The sequence below is a fragment of the Trichomonas vaginalis genome, chromosome I (genome assembly GCF_026262505.1).
Source record: "Trichomonas vaginalis G3 chromosome I, whole genome shotgun sequence".
Taxonomy (NCBI): Eukaryota; Parabasalia; order Trichomonadida; family Trichomonadidae; genus Trichomonas; species Trichomonas vaginalis.
In genome coordinates this window covers 1,783,446-1,801,147 of record NC_067203.1, presented here as the reverse complement: position 1 = coordinate 1,801,147, position 17,702 = coordinate 1,783,446, and the positions used below count along the sequence as shown (strand labels likewise).

General features: G+C 34.2%; 6 protein-coding genes and 1 pseudogene across 7 annotated transcripts, besides 2 other annotated features; 6 read left to right on the top strand and 1 right to left on the bottom strand.

The window, feature by feature from the left end:
• Window positions 1–1,017: 1,017 nt before the first annotated feature.
• Window positions 1,018–2,114, top strand: TVAGG3_0910900 (uncharacterized protein; the record flags this gene model as incomplete). The annotated part of the gene is made up of 1 exon (XM_051251794.1): window positions 1,187–1,543. One exon carries the CDS (start codon window positions 1,187–1,189, stop codon window positions 1,541–1,543), a length of 357 nt encoding a protein of 118 aa, XP_051077368.1.
• A 179-nt stretch (window positions 2,115–2,293) lies between these two features.
• TVAGG3_0910890 (EF-hand domain-containing family) lies at window positions 2,294–2,810 on the bottom strand (the record flags this gene model as incomplete). The annotated part of the gene is made up of 1 exon (XM_051251793.1): window positions 2,294–2,797. The coding sequence occupies one exon, from the start codon at window positions 2,795–2,797 to the stop codon at window positions 2,294–2,296; it is 504 nt and encodes a 167-aa protein (XP_051077367.1).
• Window positions 2,811–6,138: 3,328 nt separating this feature from the next.
• On the top strand, window positions 6,139–6,540 carry TVAGG3_0910880 (pyruvate kinase protein; the record flags this gene model as incomplete). The annotated part of the gene is made up of 1 exon (XM_051251792.1): window positions 6,139–6,540. The coding sequence occupies one exon, from the start codon at window positions 6,139–6,141 to the stop codon at window positions 6,538–6,540; it is 402 nt and encodes a 133-aa protein (XP_051077366.1).
• A 3,402-nt stretch (window positions 6,541–9,942) lies between these two features.
• Window positions 9,943–11,244: a mobile genetic element.
• On the top strand, window positions 10,039–11,164 carry TVAGG3_0910860 (annotated as a pseudogene). The gene has a single exon. A coding segment is annotated over exon 1 (1,126 nt).
• A 771-nt stretch (window positions 11,245–12,015) lies between the features above and the next one.
• On the top strand, window positions 12,016–12,734 carry TVAGG3_0910840 (protein of unknown function, DUF4106 family; the record flags this gene model as incomplete). Its single annotated transcript, XM_051251791.1, has 1 exon — window positions 12,016–12,734. A coding segment is annotated over one exon (719 nt), but the record flags the coding sequence as incomplete, so codon positions are not given.
• A 257-nt stretch (window positions 12,735–12,991) lies between these two features.
• Window positions 12,992–13,894, top strand: TVAGG3_0910830 (protein of unknown function, DUF4106 family; the record flags this gene model as incomplete). Its single annotated transcript, XM_051251790.1, has 1 exon — window positions 12,992–13,894. A coding segment is annotated over one exon (903 nt), but the record flags the coding sequence as incomplete, so codon positions are not given.
• Window positions 13,895–14,748: 854 nt separating this feature from the next.
• Window positions 14,749–15,201, top strand: TVAGG3_0910820 (protein of unknown function, DUF4106 family; the record flags this gene model as incomplete). Its single annotated transcript, XM_051251789.1, has 1 exon — window positions 14,749–15,201. One exon carries the CDS (start codon window positions 14,749–14,751, stop codon window positions 15,199–15,201), a length of 453 nt encoding a protein of 150 aa, XP_051077363.1.
• An 84-nt stretch (window positions 15,202–15,285) lies between these two features.
• Window positions 15,286–16,781: a mobile genetic element.
• Window positions 16,782–17,702: the final 921 nt, after the last annotated feature.

Genomic DNA, 17,702 nt, shown 5'->3' with positions numbered 1-17,702 from the left:
AAAAATTTTCATCTCATCACCATTCAATTTGGAATCTCATTTTTAAAATATCTTAATATAATCAGAATTTTATTAGTAGGTTAAAATATTTGCGAATATTAATTATTAGGATCAAAGCTTTCATACGATTACATTAATTTTTTTAATCGAAATTCTATTTCATTACTACTCAATTTTAAATCATAGAAGCATTAATAGCTCATCTACTTATATTCCATCATAATGTTATTTTATTCAATTTTTATATATCTGATTTTCATATTTTTTCAAATTCTGTCGCAAAATCTTTAAAATTGTTATATTTCCTTACAACACGGTTAATATAGTATTCTCCTTAACTTGTTAAATGCAATTTTGCAATATTTGGAAATGATCAAATATCCTAATGTAAACGTTTGCTCTTAGAATTCAGTGTCATAGTCGATTGTTTCTAACAAATTAATCTTTTTTGCATTGATTTTCGAAGTATTGCATTTTCATTACGGCCAAATCTGCTCTCTTTCATTAGATTGATAGCTCATAATAGTTCTTGTAATCAGAGAGGAAGAATCTTACGAAATATACCTCTAAATTTTCACTTTATAGATAAATGTTATATTTTTTCGTTACTCGATTATTGTCCAATAAACACAATCATATTAAACTTTGTCCAAAATAAACAATAAAGAATAGTTTTTAAAGTTTCTTAAACGGTTTATGAAGGTTCATATTTAATTGATTTTTTTATTTTCAATTCATGTATCTATGGTTCGTTAGTCTATCATCCCTTCATAAATTATCTGCAAAGAATTTTGTAGAATCTCAACTCTGTGAGGAACTACAATAAATTGAAAAGTCATTTTGTGATATCAAAATCCAATATATTATTCTTTCTAATACATATTAATAATATCTGAGATGTAGTACACTATATATATACTTTCAAAAATCTTATATGTTTATTAGTTATTGAGATAGAAGCGATTTAATTCTTTGAAAATCGACGAAAAGTGCCATATTCATAAAATTATAGGGTAATTCAAAATTGAATTCATTGGGATTTCTCTCAAAATTCATTTCCCTGAAATTTTGTTTTTATTGTCAATAATTTGTTGTGACATTCATTTCCTATACGGTGTAGAAATAAAAATAAATCCGATTTTGTAAAGAGAAAAAAAAATAGTTTCAAAAAAAAAATTATCATTATATGGAGCATACTTTTGATACATTATGCGATGCAATTTCGTTTGCCTTTCGCCAAGAGCAAACTTCATTGCTAAGTCTAGACAAGATATGTGAAGTACTATCAAAACCAGATTTATTTGTCAATTCAAAAACCCAAGGAATTATACCAACCTCAACAATTGCTCGGAGACGTATTTCTAGTACCTTATCAAGTTCAGATTTATTTGTACGTGCAGGTCCACCCAGAACTTGCCTCTGGGCTATTCGTCCTAACAATCCAACCTTCATTAGTGACGGTGCGATAGCAGCATCAATAGAGCAGATGCTTACAACGAATGGTCCCATGACAACCGAACAGTTTGTCGAACGACCGATTTAACCGGAGCACATAAACCTTTATTTGATCGATTTTTAGCAGAACATCAAGACGAATTTGCTCAACATGAAAACGGAACATGGTGGTTTATTAATCAGCCACTGCCATTACGAAAAGAATTCGACAATTTATGTCATGCAATTTTATCTGCTTTTGAACCATTTCAAGAGGGAGCAACAGTAGAAGAAATACATCGATACTTATGTCTTTCCAGCGTCGAGAAAGCTAATTACACGACGTTCAATTTCGAGAGAATTATCACGACGAACAGACGTATTTTTACATTTATCTAGAGCAAAATACGGCATATTGCCATCACGGCGTACATTTCCGAGCCACAATCCTCAAACTTTCCCACAATTTAATTCATATGTACCTCCACCGCCTCCGCCACCTCCGCAGAGGAACTTCATTCCAATGCCCAAATATTAGGAATAAATGGAGGCCAGCAGGACATATTCCGATCGAAATTCCGAAAATTGATGACGATAATGATGATCAAAACGGCGGAGATCCAGAACAAAAGTCAATGTTTGATGACCCGATTCGGTTCCATCATGAAGATGAGTTTGATCCAGATTCATTTTTCGAGCTGAATTTAATTTCGAAATTTGAAAAAAAATTTTTTTCTTCTTCTTTCATTTCAATAAAATGTGTTTTAAACTTTTTTTGTTAATTTTACAATAATTTTTTGTTTATTTAGCAAGTAAATCTAAAGATACTGTGAGAGGGTGCCGAAGTCAAATTCCCTTCTCATCGAATCTGCGTAAGATTGTCAAAACAAATTGAGGCTCTTATACGAGCAGAATCTAATATTTCTTGAGCGTATTGTACTGGAATGAAGCCCTTCCCTCTGTCATCTCTTGCTTGGAAGGCCTTCTTAAGATTTGCGGCTTTTCCTGTCTCCTTAACATAATCAATAGCATTATTAAGATCGCACATTGGGAATAAATCGCAGTGAAGTTCCATAAATTCAAGTGTTGCTTGTGATGCGTCTGTAAGATAGAATTTACGTCCAAGAGCTGTAATTGTGGAGCACATAGAAATCTTTGGGCTCGTATGGTCCTTGGACTGCTGGATTTGTGATTTTACCGCGTGAATAGTATGGGTGTGCTTGTGAAGTGCATGGAGATCTGCCTTCTGGATAGAAATTTCTTTTGTATTCACAAAATATGTAAGGAGGAAAATGCGCTGCTTATCTTCCTGATTTGGGGTGATGAGCTTAGACTGAAATGTCACCTTCGCTTCTCTGTCCATCCTTTGTATAAACCGTCACTTTACAATTAAATTTTAAACATCCAATATTTTATTCAACTTCGAGTTTTGCAGTGGTATATTTGATTTCTGATGTAGAATAGATTTTCGGATTTTCAAAGTTTTATTTGAGTATCAGAAATTTATTATTGGATATGAATTTGGAAAAGTTTATGGTCACGTAGGGATAAATTGAGGCAAATGTTGGTGATCTCCATGATTTCCAGAAGAATATGGTAGAGTTCGTCAATATTTAGTAAGATAGAGATGACTTTTTTTTTTGAAGATTTAGTAATCGTTTTGATATCATAAATTATCTCAAAGCATATCATCACCAAAGTTCAGGAGATCATAAATGAGCTTTATGAGTTGTTGTCTAATTAAATGCAATGTTTAAATTAGTTATTATGATGATCAAATCAATAATTAATTCGATGAAAATATTTTTATAAATAAGATGTATTTAATATATCAAGAGCTTTTTAAGACACAAAGATTCCTGGTTAGGATCTTGCATACCGCCTCAATTATTTGGTCAACAAGAGCAATCTTAACAAAGGGTATTAAAAAAATGACGGAAGGTAAATATCTCACAATACTGAATATTTGCTTAAGCATGATGAAAAGCAGCTTGGGGTGAACCTTAAATTTATGGTAAACCATTATATTAAATTTTCGCCTATCTATTTTAATTGTAATATTGGAGAAACTGCTCTTTAAAATGCAACAAATAAAACTATAAATTTAGATTGTAATTAGAGAATGCAATAATGAATAATTTATGTGCAAGTTTAATTTGAGGTAATTTAGATAGAGCTATATTTCTTGTTTTTATATTACATGTTTCCTAAATTATGCTCAATAGTGTGTATCTTTAACAGATTTATCAGTTATTTTTAATGTAACTCTTTTGAATTAAGGAAAATTAAAACAAAAGATAGAAGTGTAGAAGTATTTTGACATAAAATATGAATTTTTAGTTGGAGTAACGTATTTCAAATCATTTAATTATATTCTCTACCGCTCAAATCCCTTTAATAAAATTATATTTATTAAATATCAGCAAATGTAATATAGAAGTCAATACTCGATTAGAAAAGCAATGGTTCAGTGATTTCGATTATTTATGCATGAAATAAGTAACTTGGAGTAATCAAATTAATATTTCACAGAAAGATATACATTTTCGACGTTACAAGTTGTTTATTTAATCAAAAAAAGCCTTAAGACTAATTGTTTGATGTGAGTTTCGATCAAAATATATTTTGATAATTTTCATGGATATTAGTTGCATAACTGATCAATATTAGTATCTTTTGATAGTTTAAGAAAGATTAGTAGATCAATTAAGCATAATTGAGTGAACAAACATTTTCATTTTTATATTGGGTAGTAATAGAAGGACATTTGCATATATATGAATCAGATGCAAAAATATAGTATGAATTAAGCACGTTTGATATTCTTTGGCTGGTGATCGTAAACGCGAAATTTGCTGAAGAACGTAAATGCATGAATTTTCATTTTGAAAATCTTTGTGCATATTGTTTAGTTCAAACTACCGAATTAATGCCTTCAAACATCAGCTTAAAATTTTTATGCAATGATTTCTTACTTAGAACATTTAAACTGATTCACGTAATTCGCATTTTATAGAAAAGTAGGATTATAAACAATTTAGCACGTTGTTATTGATAAATTATCACGTATTCCATCAAACAATATAATTACTGGCTTATTTTTATGTATTTTTTCAGCCATTTTGAAGAAATAGGTTTGTTATATCGCAATTGACATGAATGAATGAAAATAAGTGTGTGTTTATTTTAAAATATGACCAAAAATTTTCCCAAATTTTATTCATTCTCAAATTCGATCATCTTTCTCAATTGATTGGCGACCTATTAATTAATAATATTGTTAATCAATAGTATTATTAAAATTGCTTTATTCTTTTCTGAAAATAATTTATCCACTCACAATTTATCAAATTTTAGATTTTAAATGTGTAATAAAAGTCTGTAATATCAGGGTCGATACCTTTTATAATTGAGAGGATATATTTATCAATTGAAAGAAATTAATGGCCAATGATCGAAGGATTTGAGAGGTTTTTATTTAATTTCAATAAATTCCCGGATTATCCTTTACAGTCAAAGCATATTAATAAAATATACAAGATTGGAGAAGGGAATAAAATTAATTGAATTCATTGAAAACTATCGATTGATCGTTCTCAAATATCCTTGACAAGGTTTTTTATTAAAAATAAAGACATGACAACACAGTTGATTCCAAAAAGAACCAGAATCGTCGCAACAATCGGCCCAGCCAGTGACTCATTAGAGTCCTCGAGCAGCTTGCTAGAGCCGGCGTTAACGTCTTCAGATTAAATTTCTCCCACAGTACTCATGAATACCACAAGCAAACACTCGACAGAATCAGAGAAGTCGAGAAGAAGGTTGGTTTCAAGATTGGCGTCCTTCAAGACATCTGCGGTCAAAGATTCGTGTTGGCAAGTTGGAGAACCCATTTGAACTCCACTCCGGCGATAAGATCATTGTCAGAAGAGATGAGATCGTCGGCAAGAAGATCGAAGATCATGTCTACGAGCTTTCCATCAATCATCCACAGATCTGTGACTTAATCAAGGTTGATGAGTATATCTATCTCATTGATGGTGCCATCAGAGCCAAAGTTACAAGTGTCTGCAAGGACCATATCGAAACAGTCATCGAGAACGATGGCATTTTATATTCCAACAAGGGCGTCACTTCCCGAACACAAAGCTCAACATCGATGTTATCACACCAAAGGATAAGCTCGATATCGAGTGGGGCGCTAAGAATGATGTTGATTTCGTCGCTATCAGCTTCGTTCAGCACAAGCAGGACGTTTTGAACGCTAAGAGTCTCATTAAGCAGTACGGTGGACACGGAAAGGTCTATTCCAAGATCGAAAAGTTCGACGCCATCGAAAATATCGATGAAATTATCGAAGCTTCCGATGGTATCATGGTCGCTCGTGGTGATCTTGGTATTGAGATCCCATTCTACCAGGTTCCAGCCTGCCAGAAGAAGATCATCCACAAGGCCAACGAATTATGCAAGCCAGTCATCACAGCTACACAAATGATGCTTTCCATGGTCAAGAACGATATGGCTACACGTGCTGAAATCAGTGATGTCGCAAACGCCGTTCTTGATGGTACAATGCTGTTATGCTTTCTGAAAGAACAGCTGTCGGTGATCACCCAGCTGCTGTCGTCAAGGCCATGGCTGAGACAATCCACGAAATAGAAAAGATCTATCCATACGGCAAATACGATGAATTCAAGTTCGCAGATGAGACAGAAATGGTTTCTAGCTCACAGCAAGACTTGCTACAGAATTGGTGTTAAGGCTATCATTTCTCTTACAGCTTCAGGCCAATCTGCCGTTAAGATTGCTAGAAACCGTCCAGAATGTGATATCTTAGCTGTTACACATACAGACCAGATCGCTAGAGTTCTTACAATGGTTTGGGGTGTTACACCAGTCCTTCTTATCAAGGCTGATCGCTTGAACTTGATGCTTGCAAGCACAATCAAGGGACTTCTTCAGAATAAGTCAATCGCCGATAATCATACATACATTATGACTGCTGGTTATCCAACAGGTTTCGTTGGCAGCCTTAACTACGTTAGAATTCTTAGAAAGGAGCAGATCGAGTACTATTCTAATGTTCAGAATAAGGATCTCAAGTAAACAAAGCGTAAATAAATTTTATCTTTTCAAATCTACTTAAGTTTTTTGTTTTTAATTCATTTGACTGAGAAATTCCAAAAATTATTTCTTTTTACGAACATTCACCGTTGAAAATAACTGACATATTGTATACTATCTATAATTGAAACAATACAAAAGAATAATGGATCCTTTCGCTAAAATTATTATGTTCAATTGTGATGAGGGTTGATCTAATGATACATATAAATTTACGTACTTTCCATGATGATTCCCCTTATTATTTTTGATTTTGTCTGTGTTTTTAAAATAATTTATCAAAATTCAAGATAATTGTTTTTGGCATAGTTATTATTTGAATTTATATGAGTAATATATAGTAATTTCATTAATAAATCCTAAAAATAACATGAAAAAACAAAGAATTTTCTTCAAATTTCCATGAAAATATCCAAAATATAATCAATATCACAATTCAAATCTATTTGCATCAAAATCTGCAGAACCACACTCAGAGACAAAAATTTTTGAACAAATCTCTCTAAAAAACAAAAGTTATGAAGCGCACAAACAAAAATGACAAATTAAAGCATAATAAGGGTGGTCAGGTTAAGAAGTTAAGAAAGGAGCCAGACTATAAGTCTCTTCAGAGAGCGAAAGATGCTTTAGCGAAGTCTGCAATGAACAGAAAGAAAGAAATCGCCAAGCACAATGCAGAAGAACGTTACGCAGAAGTTTCTCAAGGCTTAAATGCTCCAGAAGCTCCTATTATTGAACAAAGTGCCGCTCATGAAGCTTATAGAACCACATATTTCGCTCAATTCAAGAAAGTTGTCGATGGTGCTGATGTCTTACTTGAAGTTCTTGATGCTCGTGATCCAATTGGCTGCAGATCAAAGAAACTCGAAGATTATATTTTAAAGAGAGGCAAACGCATTGTTTTGATCTTAAACAAGGCGGATCTTGTTCCACTTGAAATTTTAAACAAGTGGTTAGTGTTTTTACGTCGTGAATTCCCAACAATTCCATTCAAATCATCATCTCAGCCGAATAAATCAGTAGAAGTCCACTGCACGATGGCAAATACAAGGTACCGATGTTTTCGGTATCAAAGAGCTCATTAAGCTCCTTAACCAACTTGCAATGGGTTCATCCATTGTTGCTGGCGTTTTCGGACCACCAAACGTTGGCAAATCCTCTGTTATCAACAGTATCTCACGTCGTGCTGCTACAGGTGTTGCTTCTACCCCTGGTTTTACAAAAGTTATCCAAGAAGTCAGAAGTTACAGCCAGAATCAGGATTCTCGACTGCCCCGGTGTTGTTCCTTCCAGCGGTGCAGAGATTACTCCGTCCATGGTTCTTCGTAACTCCATCAAAATTGAATTATTTAAAAATATAAATAAGAGGATAAATTGATTGAGATATTAACTAGTAAATATTTGAAAAAGTAAATTATTTGAAATCCTTTAAAAAGGCGTCAAAAATTTTCTCACTGGGTTTTCGTCTATCAATCCCAGCTCATTATATACGCAACCAATCAAAAATCTGATATGGGAGTCCAAGGCTAACTTTTTGTTGTCTACTTAATAAAAGAGGAAGCAGCATTAGTGAGAATAATCGCAAATATTCAATTTAAATTATCTTTTTATTTTTAATTTAAAGTGACAAAAAGAATAAAAAACCTATTCTAAGGCATGTTGTTATGTAAATGAGACTAGACATCATATTTTATGTTATGAAAAAAAAATATTTAGAATTTTAGAACAAAATAAATAGAAAAAATAGCATAACTTATGGATGTGCGTATATTAAATTTAATAAATTAAGAGAAATTATTTTTGGCGCCAAAATTATTCGTTAACTCTCAAATTTTTCTGAGTCAATAAGCCGTCAAAAAAGTGTCATTTTGTTTCGTTAGAGAAAGATGAATTGTCCATGTCATCCAATCGGGAACAAGGGGGATGGGGATTAGATGATAAAGAAGCAATTCATGCTCTCTATCTGAAGCAATCAGACTTACCAGCAACAATGTGAATCGATTTGGCTTTAAAGTTAATATAGCAGATCAGCTTGTTACTGGAGAGACTAGACATTACGATTGATTCGCTGTAGTGTACTTTAATTTAAGAGTAGTAACGGATAACTGAATTCCCAAAATTCTTTAGGTGATCCAAAACACTGTAGCTGCTTGAATTTGGACGAGCCTCGCACCCCAGAGAATGAAATCCCAATCTTGCTCATGTTTAGTTGAATTAGTCTGCAGCAGTACAGCTCTGATACCACAAGATCGTGATGTATACAAAGTCACAACGCTATTTGATTCAACAACTAGCTAGTTTTGACATCAAATTGCAAAATTTGACTTCGTTATGAGCTCTTTGTAGCAAAAATACATTACACTTAAAGACTAGTTGCTAGACTGTAGTAGTTTGTTCGTATATATCTATTTTTCCCAACGTATTGCATACTACATTTTGACAAGACTTGCAACCTTATAGTAACCTCGTTGGGAATTGTTCAAGCAAAGCGTAGGTAGTTAAGGTCGAGTAAGAGTTCTTCTTAAATCTTTCACTGAATGAGTAGGTGTTGGAAGAACTGTTCTCTAAAGCGATACAGTTGCGCTACATGTTCGTCAACTTGTCTAGAAATAAATATATCATTTGTTTTATACGTTTTTTCGTAATAAATCTATTTGTATTTGTTGTATTTGAGTATGAAGATAACAAAAACTACGGCATAAGACGCAGTACACTGGGCTTCGTTGCCATTTTATTTACCATGTTAAGAATAAACTTAACAGACATGCTTTGTTTTCGACGAAGCCATCTAAAATAACGTACATCTAAATAAAACTAAAAAACTGTAAAATTTCTTTATTTGATAGTATACAAAAAAAAAAAAAAAAAAAAAAAAAAAAAAAAAGGTAGTGGGGCTTCCAGGCACTTCGTGCCTTCTAGCCCTGAAGATGTTTAGTATAAATGAAGTCTTAGAGGACAAACATGACTATGAGTTTTGATATGACAAGATAGAATATGAGAGAGGTCCTATAAACCGGAGAAAGTGTTATATAAACATCTGTCATATTACTCAGAATATTATACAGAATTCAATAAAAATATATTTTAGGTGAAGAGGTGAGATTTCACCTGTTTTTTCACCTCATTTTTCACCTCTTGAATTTTCATGAATTTCATCGTAAAGACTTTGTCAAGATTTCATCGTAAAGACTTTGTCAAGATTTCATCGTAAAGACTTTGTCAAAACTTCATCGTAAAGACTTTGTCAAAACTTCATCGTAAAGACTTTGTCAAAACTTCATCGTAAAGACTTTGTCAAGATTTCTTCGTAAAGACTTTGTCAAGATTTCTTCGTAAAGACTTTGTCAAAACTTCATCGTAATGAGCGTAAATCAGACAAAAATATAGGGTGTCCAAAGGTGCGTTTAGCACAGCGCTCTATATGAGACTATTAAAGGAGATATATGCTGATTATAAATATATAATAAAAAATATGAATATATGTATATGATGAGTATGTTGTATTTTGGCGCCATGCCGGGATATAAAATGAATTTTGAGACAAGAGGCGGTTTCGCGGGAAATTTTGGCGGGATTTTTTTCATTTTTTTAATGAATCATAAAGAAAACATCCTCGCTCTTGCAAAAAAATGCAAAGACTGTAAAAAAATCTACGAAACATTGGTAAAATGCTTCGGTATGGATGCTCCTAGCTATTCCACTGTAACGTATCATGTTAGGATGTATCACTTCATGAACAAAAAGGCGCTCATCATAAAAATTGACAAAAAATCGCCGGATCAAAGAAAAATCAAAGCAATTCTTCAAGCGCTAGATGAAGACCCAAGAGCATCACTCAGAAGGATAGAGGAGATGACAAAGATACCACATACAACAGTCAGTTATTATTTGCACAATTATTTGAACTACAAACTAGCGTATACACGTTGGGTTCCGCACAACCTTAATTCAGTTCAAAAAAATCTAGAGTCCAATCTTCGAAAGAGCTCCTCTCTATATTGGGTGCGTATCAATCCAAGAAGTTTGCTTTTTGATAACAGGGGATGAGTCTTGGTTTCAATATGCAACAGAAGCCAAAATCATGTGGATCCCGAAGGATGAAAATCCGCAAACATTCCCGAAGAAAAAAATTGACACACCAATGATGATGTTGTCGTTTTTTTGGGGCGTGAATGGCACCATCGCAATTGATATTCTTCAAAAACCTAATACGATGAATGCTCAGTATCTAATTGACAATGTTCTTACTCAAATTATCAATTCTGATGAGTTTGAGAAATCCAAACAACAAAAACAAAAGTTTGCAATTCATTTTGATAATTCAAGAGTTCACAAAAGTCATAAGGTAATGAATTACTTGGTGGAAAACAATGTCAAAGTTGTTCCAAACCCAATTTATTCACCTGATATTGCACCCTCTGACTTTTATTTATTCGGCACGCTAAAAAAGAGAGCTGAATGACGCGAATTCGCGAGTCCAGATGATCTTGAAAATTTTGTAAGAGAGCAATTTGAGCAATTTTCTCATGATGATTTAAAGCGTGTCTTTGAAGCCTGGATCGATCGCTGCGAACGCGTGATTGAATCCAATGGTGATTATATTTAAATAAACTTTATATATATGTAACTTGTTTATTTCTATTTGCAGTATTCAGGTTTGTGCTAAACACACCTTTGGACACCCTATATATTTTAGGGTAGAAGGGTATATCTACCCCGTTTTCTACCCTCTTTTCTACCCCATATGTACTTACTGAAAAAGTATGTGTTCCATCTGTCATTTTACTCAGAATTTTACACCAAAAATAATGTTTAGGTGAAGAGGTGAGATTTCACCTGTTTTTTCACCTAATTTTTCACCTCGTGAATTTTCATGAATTTTACACCAAAAATAATGTTTAGGTGAAGAGGTGAGATTTCACCTGTTTTTTCACCTCTTTTCTCACCTCTTGAATTTTCATGAAATTTACACCAAAAATAATGTTTAGGTGAAGAGGTGAGATTTCACCTGTTTTTTCACCTAATTTTTCACCCTCTTGAATTTTCATGAAATTTACACCAAAAATATACTACTAGGGTCATTTACGAAGAAATCTCAACAAAGTCTTTACGATGAAATCTTGACAAAGTCTTTACGAAGAAATCTCAACAAAGTCTTTACGAAGAAATCTCAACAAAACATAGACAAGAAAGTTCATGAGAAATTAGATGAAGAAGTCTTAACAAAGTCTTTACGAAGAAATTCATGAAAATTCAGGAGGTGAGAAATGAGGTGAAAAAAGAGGTGAAATCTCACCTCTTCACCTAAAATATATTTTTGGGTCATTTACGAAGAAATCTCAACAAAGTCTTTACGAAGAAATCTCAACAAAGTCTTTACGAAGAAGTCACAATAAAGTCTTTACGAAGAAGTCACAATAAACATCTGTCAAAAACCGCTTTTTAACTTCACTTAAAATGCCACGTAAGCTACGTAAGAATATACGTAAGAGGAAGAGAGCATTGAAACATCCAATAGTAAAACTGACACCACAACAACAGTTGCAACAACAAATTATGAATGACCCCACTATGTTGCAACAAATGTCAAGCAACCCTATGCTTTTAAACCGAGTTGTTGGTGCACAGAGTGGAGGTTTAAGAGCGGCACTTTTAGCGAAAATGGCAGGCTATGGTGGAGCTGCAGACGGAACAGCCTATAACCCTCAAAGTCAAATGAATTTGAGTTCACTCAAAAATCAAATAACAGATGTCAAAAAGTCAAACATAGACATACAGAAGCAAATAAGTGAAAACGAAAAGAAACTAGAATATGACAGACACACAAAGAAACTCAATGAGTTAAACGTAGAGAAAAAGAAGAAAGAAGAACAACTGAAAGAACTAAGTACAGAGGAATATGCGAAAAAAGTGTCAGAAAAAGCAGCAGAAGTAGCAAAAATGGAACAAGATGTTATAAATTTGAAAAACCATACTACTCAATATAAAGTACTGAAAGATGAAGAGATAAAACAAAAAGCCCTGAAGACATATATGGATAGCGATGAGTATAAAAAAGAAGTTGAAGCAAATGTAAAGGCAGAAAAACTTTTACAGTTGCAAAACCAAACCGTACAGTATGAAAACTTAGCACAAGAAAGTAAAAATAACGACGCAGCCATGCAAAAGGCAATGAAAAGCGCAGAATATATAAAAGCTAACAATGACTGGTTAGATGCCCAAGCCAACGCTAAAGCAGCCCAACTCATAGGGTCAATAAGGACAAAAATACAAGCGGATGAAGATAGTTCAAATGAAGCTTTAAACAAATGCTGACTTTAAGAACGCTTTCGAAGCTCTTCATAGTAAGGTGAAACAAGTGAACGACTTCTCATCTGGAAAGAAACTGAAGTCTGAAGGTTTCGACAAAGAGTTAAAAGAAGTAGCACAAAATATGACGAAAATAACAGATGCAGCAACGAGACAGGCAGTTCAAAGTGCCTATGACGCCGTTAGAGCAACTGTTGTGAAAAGTCAAGAAAAAGAGTTACAACAGACCAAAACAGACCTAGTAAATGCTTTCTTAAGAACGAAAAGTCAGGTAGGACATTACGCTGCAGATGGAACATATGTGCCAGCTGGTGGAACTTATATACCACCAAACCCTCCAAGAGAAGCACCTGCACCAGGACTACCTAGAACATTTACATCGTCACATGGACACAGACACAGGCATGCACCAAAACCAACACAACAACCACCTCCACAACCAGCACAACAACCACCTCCACAACCAACAGTTCAAAACACTGCACCACAACAACCACAACCAGAGCAAGGACATAAAAGAAGTAGAGAACAAGGAAACCAAGAATTCTTAAAAATGCTTAAAGAAGAGTGTGGTTTCCCAGATAGTATTGACTTTAGTGACAGATATAAAGAAGCTATTGGAAAGTTCAAGGATGGAAATACTGACCCGAACCTATTTAGCTTTATGGCTCAGCACCAAAACGGATATAATCTCAAACCTGGAAAATACAAGCTCGCTAAGGGATATGATTTAATAGCATATCATCCAAATGACATGAACGAATTTACTCCGAGATATTTGATGTCAGAGCTAAATGACAATTCAACTTTCGTCATGAAACGCGTAAAAAATAGAGACGGAACGAAAGAACAAAAGCTTATGAATGCGGATGACGTAGATAGGGAAATTGTTGAAAACGGTCTCGGAATATATGAAATGCCAGCAGATGAGGTACAAGAAACTCCACAGGAAGAAGTTCAGATACAACCAGACATGGAAGAAATAGTTCAGCAACAACAGCTAGAAGAGCCTGAAGGAAACGAACAAGTCCTTCCTTTGGAAACTAACTTCACAGAACTAGATGAAGATTTGGAACAGCCGAAAAATCTTGACCCTCAACAAGAGCATGAGGTGAATATGGAATATTTCCAAGAGTCTAAAAAAATTCGGCTGACATAGTAGAAGAATATCGAAAAATGTTTGCCGACATACAAAAGACTCCAACACCAGATGAAAATATTCAGCATAGAATGGAAGTACTGAAAAAAATGTACACAAATACAACAACCCTTTTTACTTACGAGCATTTAACGTTCAATCTTCGGATGAACTCGGTGAAAATAAAGGTTAAATTTCAAGAAAACATATAGAAATGAAACATTGTTTAAAGTTCATTCAGAACCTAACCAAGATGGAAACAAACCACTTTTGTTTCTGCAGACGATGGAACTACAATGAGATGGGGTCATAAAGCTAATTCGGATAGGTGGTTCATAAACTTACAACCACAATTCCAAGAAGTGTAGACGCAATGGAAGTCAATGGTGACGAGATAGTATAGCTGGTATTTTAAGCGCGGCTTTAATGCCATTGAAAGATATGAAAGATGCAGATATTTTGAACCAGTATGAAATGAACATGGCTGATGGAAATATAACACCTGACGTTCTAGAACATTTATCTCAAAGAACTACACAGAACCATAGAGATGGTATATTTGGTGAAGAGTTTAGAAAGAAAGTTAGGGAGAGCGAAGGAAGAGAACCTATTGTACATGACCTTGCAAACGAAAGTTTACAAAATGTCATAAAAACTTACTTTGCAACAATGAACCGAGAAGGGATGAATATTTAAAAAAACTCAAATGGACAGTACCAAATGAAATGTTTAGTATGAAAAACATGTTCCTTGACAAATTAAAACCAACTACAGAAATAAATGACGCAAGACTAAAACATTGGGTAGAAGCTTTCCCATTCACAAAAGATATTGTTGGTAACATGGAAAGAAAACCAGAATGGCTACAAAAACATATATTTGGAAACGAGCTTATTCCATATGGACAGGCACTGTTTGAAGAGCTTGAACCAGAAACTCAGGAAAGAGTCATGCAAACAATACGCGACGACTCAAATACAAACTATGACAAACTCTTTCTAGGATATAGGTTACCTGAGATGGGCGACCAGAGCCAAAAGGCAAAAAGGACATGGGAAATTTGCAACATACTAGATGAACATAATGCAAAGATGCAACAACTTCAAGCAGAGGGCAATGAAGGAAAAAGAAGAGTTAAAAACTCAGTCAGGAAGAAAGTAAAGCTTGGTCCACGTGGGTTCTATTATGACATATAATCCACTATTCTATATTTTTACTCATATGAAATGTACGCCGCTCAGAATATAACGCCAACAGTTTTGGATGCCATGAACGGAAATGTTTCCGAATGGTATAACGAATGCGACAATGCATTAGAAGGTCAGAAATAGTTCCTGGAACTTACGAATATACAACTGCTGTTTCTTATGGAAACGTAGGTGAGTTTGGAGAAGGTTCTTCAACAACAGTAGATATTGCTTGCGACAGGTTTCATATTATTTCTATTGACAACTCTTTCTTATACGTGGAACAAGACATTGAAATAAAACCTTCTGCCAAGTTGTCTGACAAAAAGGTTGCAATGAATTTTCTATGTCGGATACCAATATGCTCCAGAAGTTTTATGGGATATAAGATATATTCTAACTCTGACTTAGTTCAAACAGTAACATGGGCAAACTATGAATGGTTCGCTTTGAGAAACTCAGTACAACCACAAGCTAGAGAACAAACAGACCAGTATGCAACTATTGAGAAAATAAGAAGACTTGACCCTAACGTTCCAGGAGTTTATGTTAACCTTTCTGGACAAACTGCAGCAGCAGTAACCAAAGTAAAACTGAAACTTAGAGTTCCTTTGTCATCTTTCCTCATCTTCAGGTTTTTAAGATACTTGCCAAACTGGGCAGGAAAAATTTCTATCGAACTTACTCCAAGCAAAAATAACTTAGTCATTGCACCAACACAAGACCCATTCACTCTTACAGAAGTAGTGGGAACAAATAAAATGTCATTCGCGACTTTTGCAAAAACAAAGTTGACTTAGACTTTGGTTTCTCAAACCTCAACACTGAAGTAAACTATTATTTCAAATGCTGCGGAGATGCTTGGGACCCAGTTAAGTTCACATGCGAAAAATTTGAATGCAAGAGAATAGAAAGCAGACTTGCAGTCTATATGTTGGACCCAGATATTTCAAATGCTTTAGCTGCCAAATATATTGCAGTTCCACTTATGTTCCCTATACACCAAATATCTGTCAAAGACTTTGCAGGTGAAGTTGGAAACCAAAGTGCTGACCCAGGTGCAAGAACAGATATTGCTTTAACAACTGCAATGAAACATGCAGATACTATGTTTGTACTGTTCAGACGAACTATAAATGACTATATCTTGCTTCTACAACCCTGGTATTAAAATACCATATAAACATAGATGGCAAATATTATCCAAGAGAAGAATATTCTACAGTTGAGGATATGAGGTCATACAACTTGACATTAGATGCTATGAACTTTAACAAACAACTTCACAACAACCATTAACCCTGAAATGCAAAGTTCTATTATGCCATATGTGAAAGTATGGACCATACAGGAAGTCAAAACTCATATACAAATGGAGACCGTTCAAACTTTTGGCTTGGCATTCCATTTGCTGACTCAGAAGACTTTATGGTGGTATTTCAACTGTTGGTACAGTTCAAATACAATATACTGGTGACAGAGACGGTCAGATGAATTGAAAGCAAAGAAGTTTACAAAACCAATAGCACTTTTCACGGAAGATGCTCTTTTGAAAATTCGTTCGATGAAACCTGCTGGGCTCCTCAGATGGTATAACGACAGCTTCCATCGAGCAGTTTTGGCAGCAGGTCAGTAAGTTGTTCTTGAACTGACTTCTCTCCGTCAAATATTGACAGTACGCCAGTTTTGACATAAAATTGTATTATAAACTTACCTTTAGAAATATCTGTAAGTTTTGTTGTTATATTTTTGTCTGCTTCAAGAACTTTCACCATTTCAGTTATACCAACTTCTTTTGCTTTATGAAAATATTTTGGTTCAGCAAAGACTGCTATTCTATAACATTTTCCATTGTTTGTGTAAAGAACTACTCTGTCAATGAACTTGTTATGTTTGTGTGTGTAAACTTTGTTTTGCTTCAATTCGAAGAGATACTCAAATACGTCCATCTTTTTATTCTAAGTAAAATGTCATTTCCTAAAAATAGAAGCGTGAGTGTTTCAAAAGGTTTAATGGCGGTGGCAGATGTGAAGTTAATTCACCAACTCAAACAAACAGTCAAAGTGTTGTTGTCAATGTCAAAGACAGAGATGTTGAAGTGGGGAAACCATACGAAGACGAAGATGGTATAACAATAGTTCCTGTAAAGAACAACCAACATATCCTGAAGTTAGCAGAGACTTAAGTTCTGTTGCAGATATTCGAAACGACTACCAACAACTTAAAGACAAACTTAAAACTCAGGAGAAGATTTGTCAAGCTTTGGGTATAATGTTAAACTTGGTCGAACACAACCCTGTAAAAGTGAACTCATATGTCATCGCACCTCATGAAATTTGAAAGAACTTATTGAAACTTTTGACAGAGGCAGACGAATATAAACACATTAAAGAAATAGAAAATTTTCATCTCCATCACCATTCAATTTGGAATCTCATTTTTAAAATATCTTAATATAATCAGAATTTTATTAGTAGGTTAAAATATTTGCGAATATTAATTATTAGGAT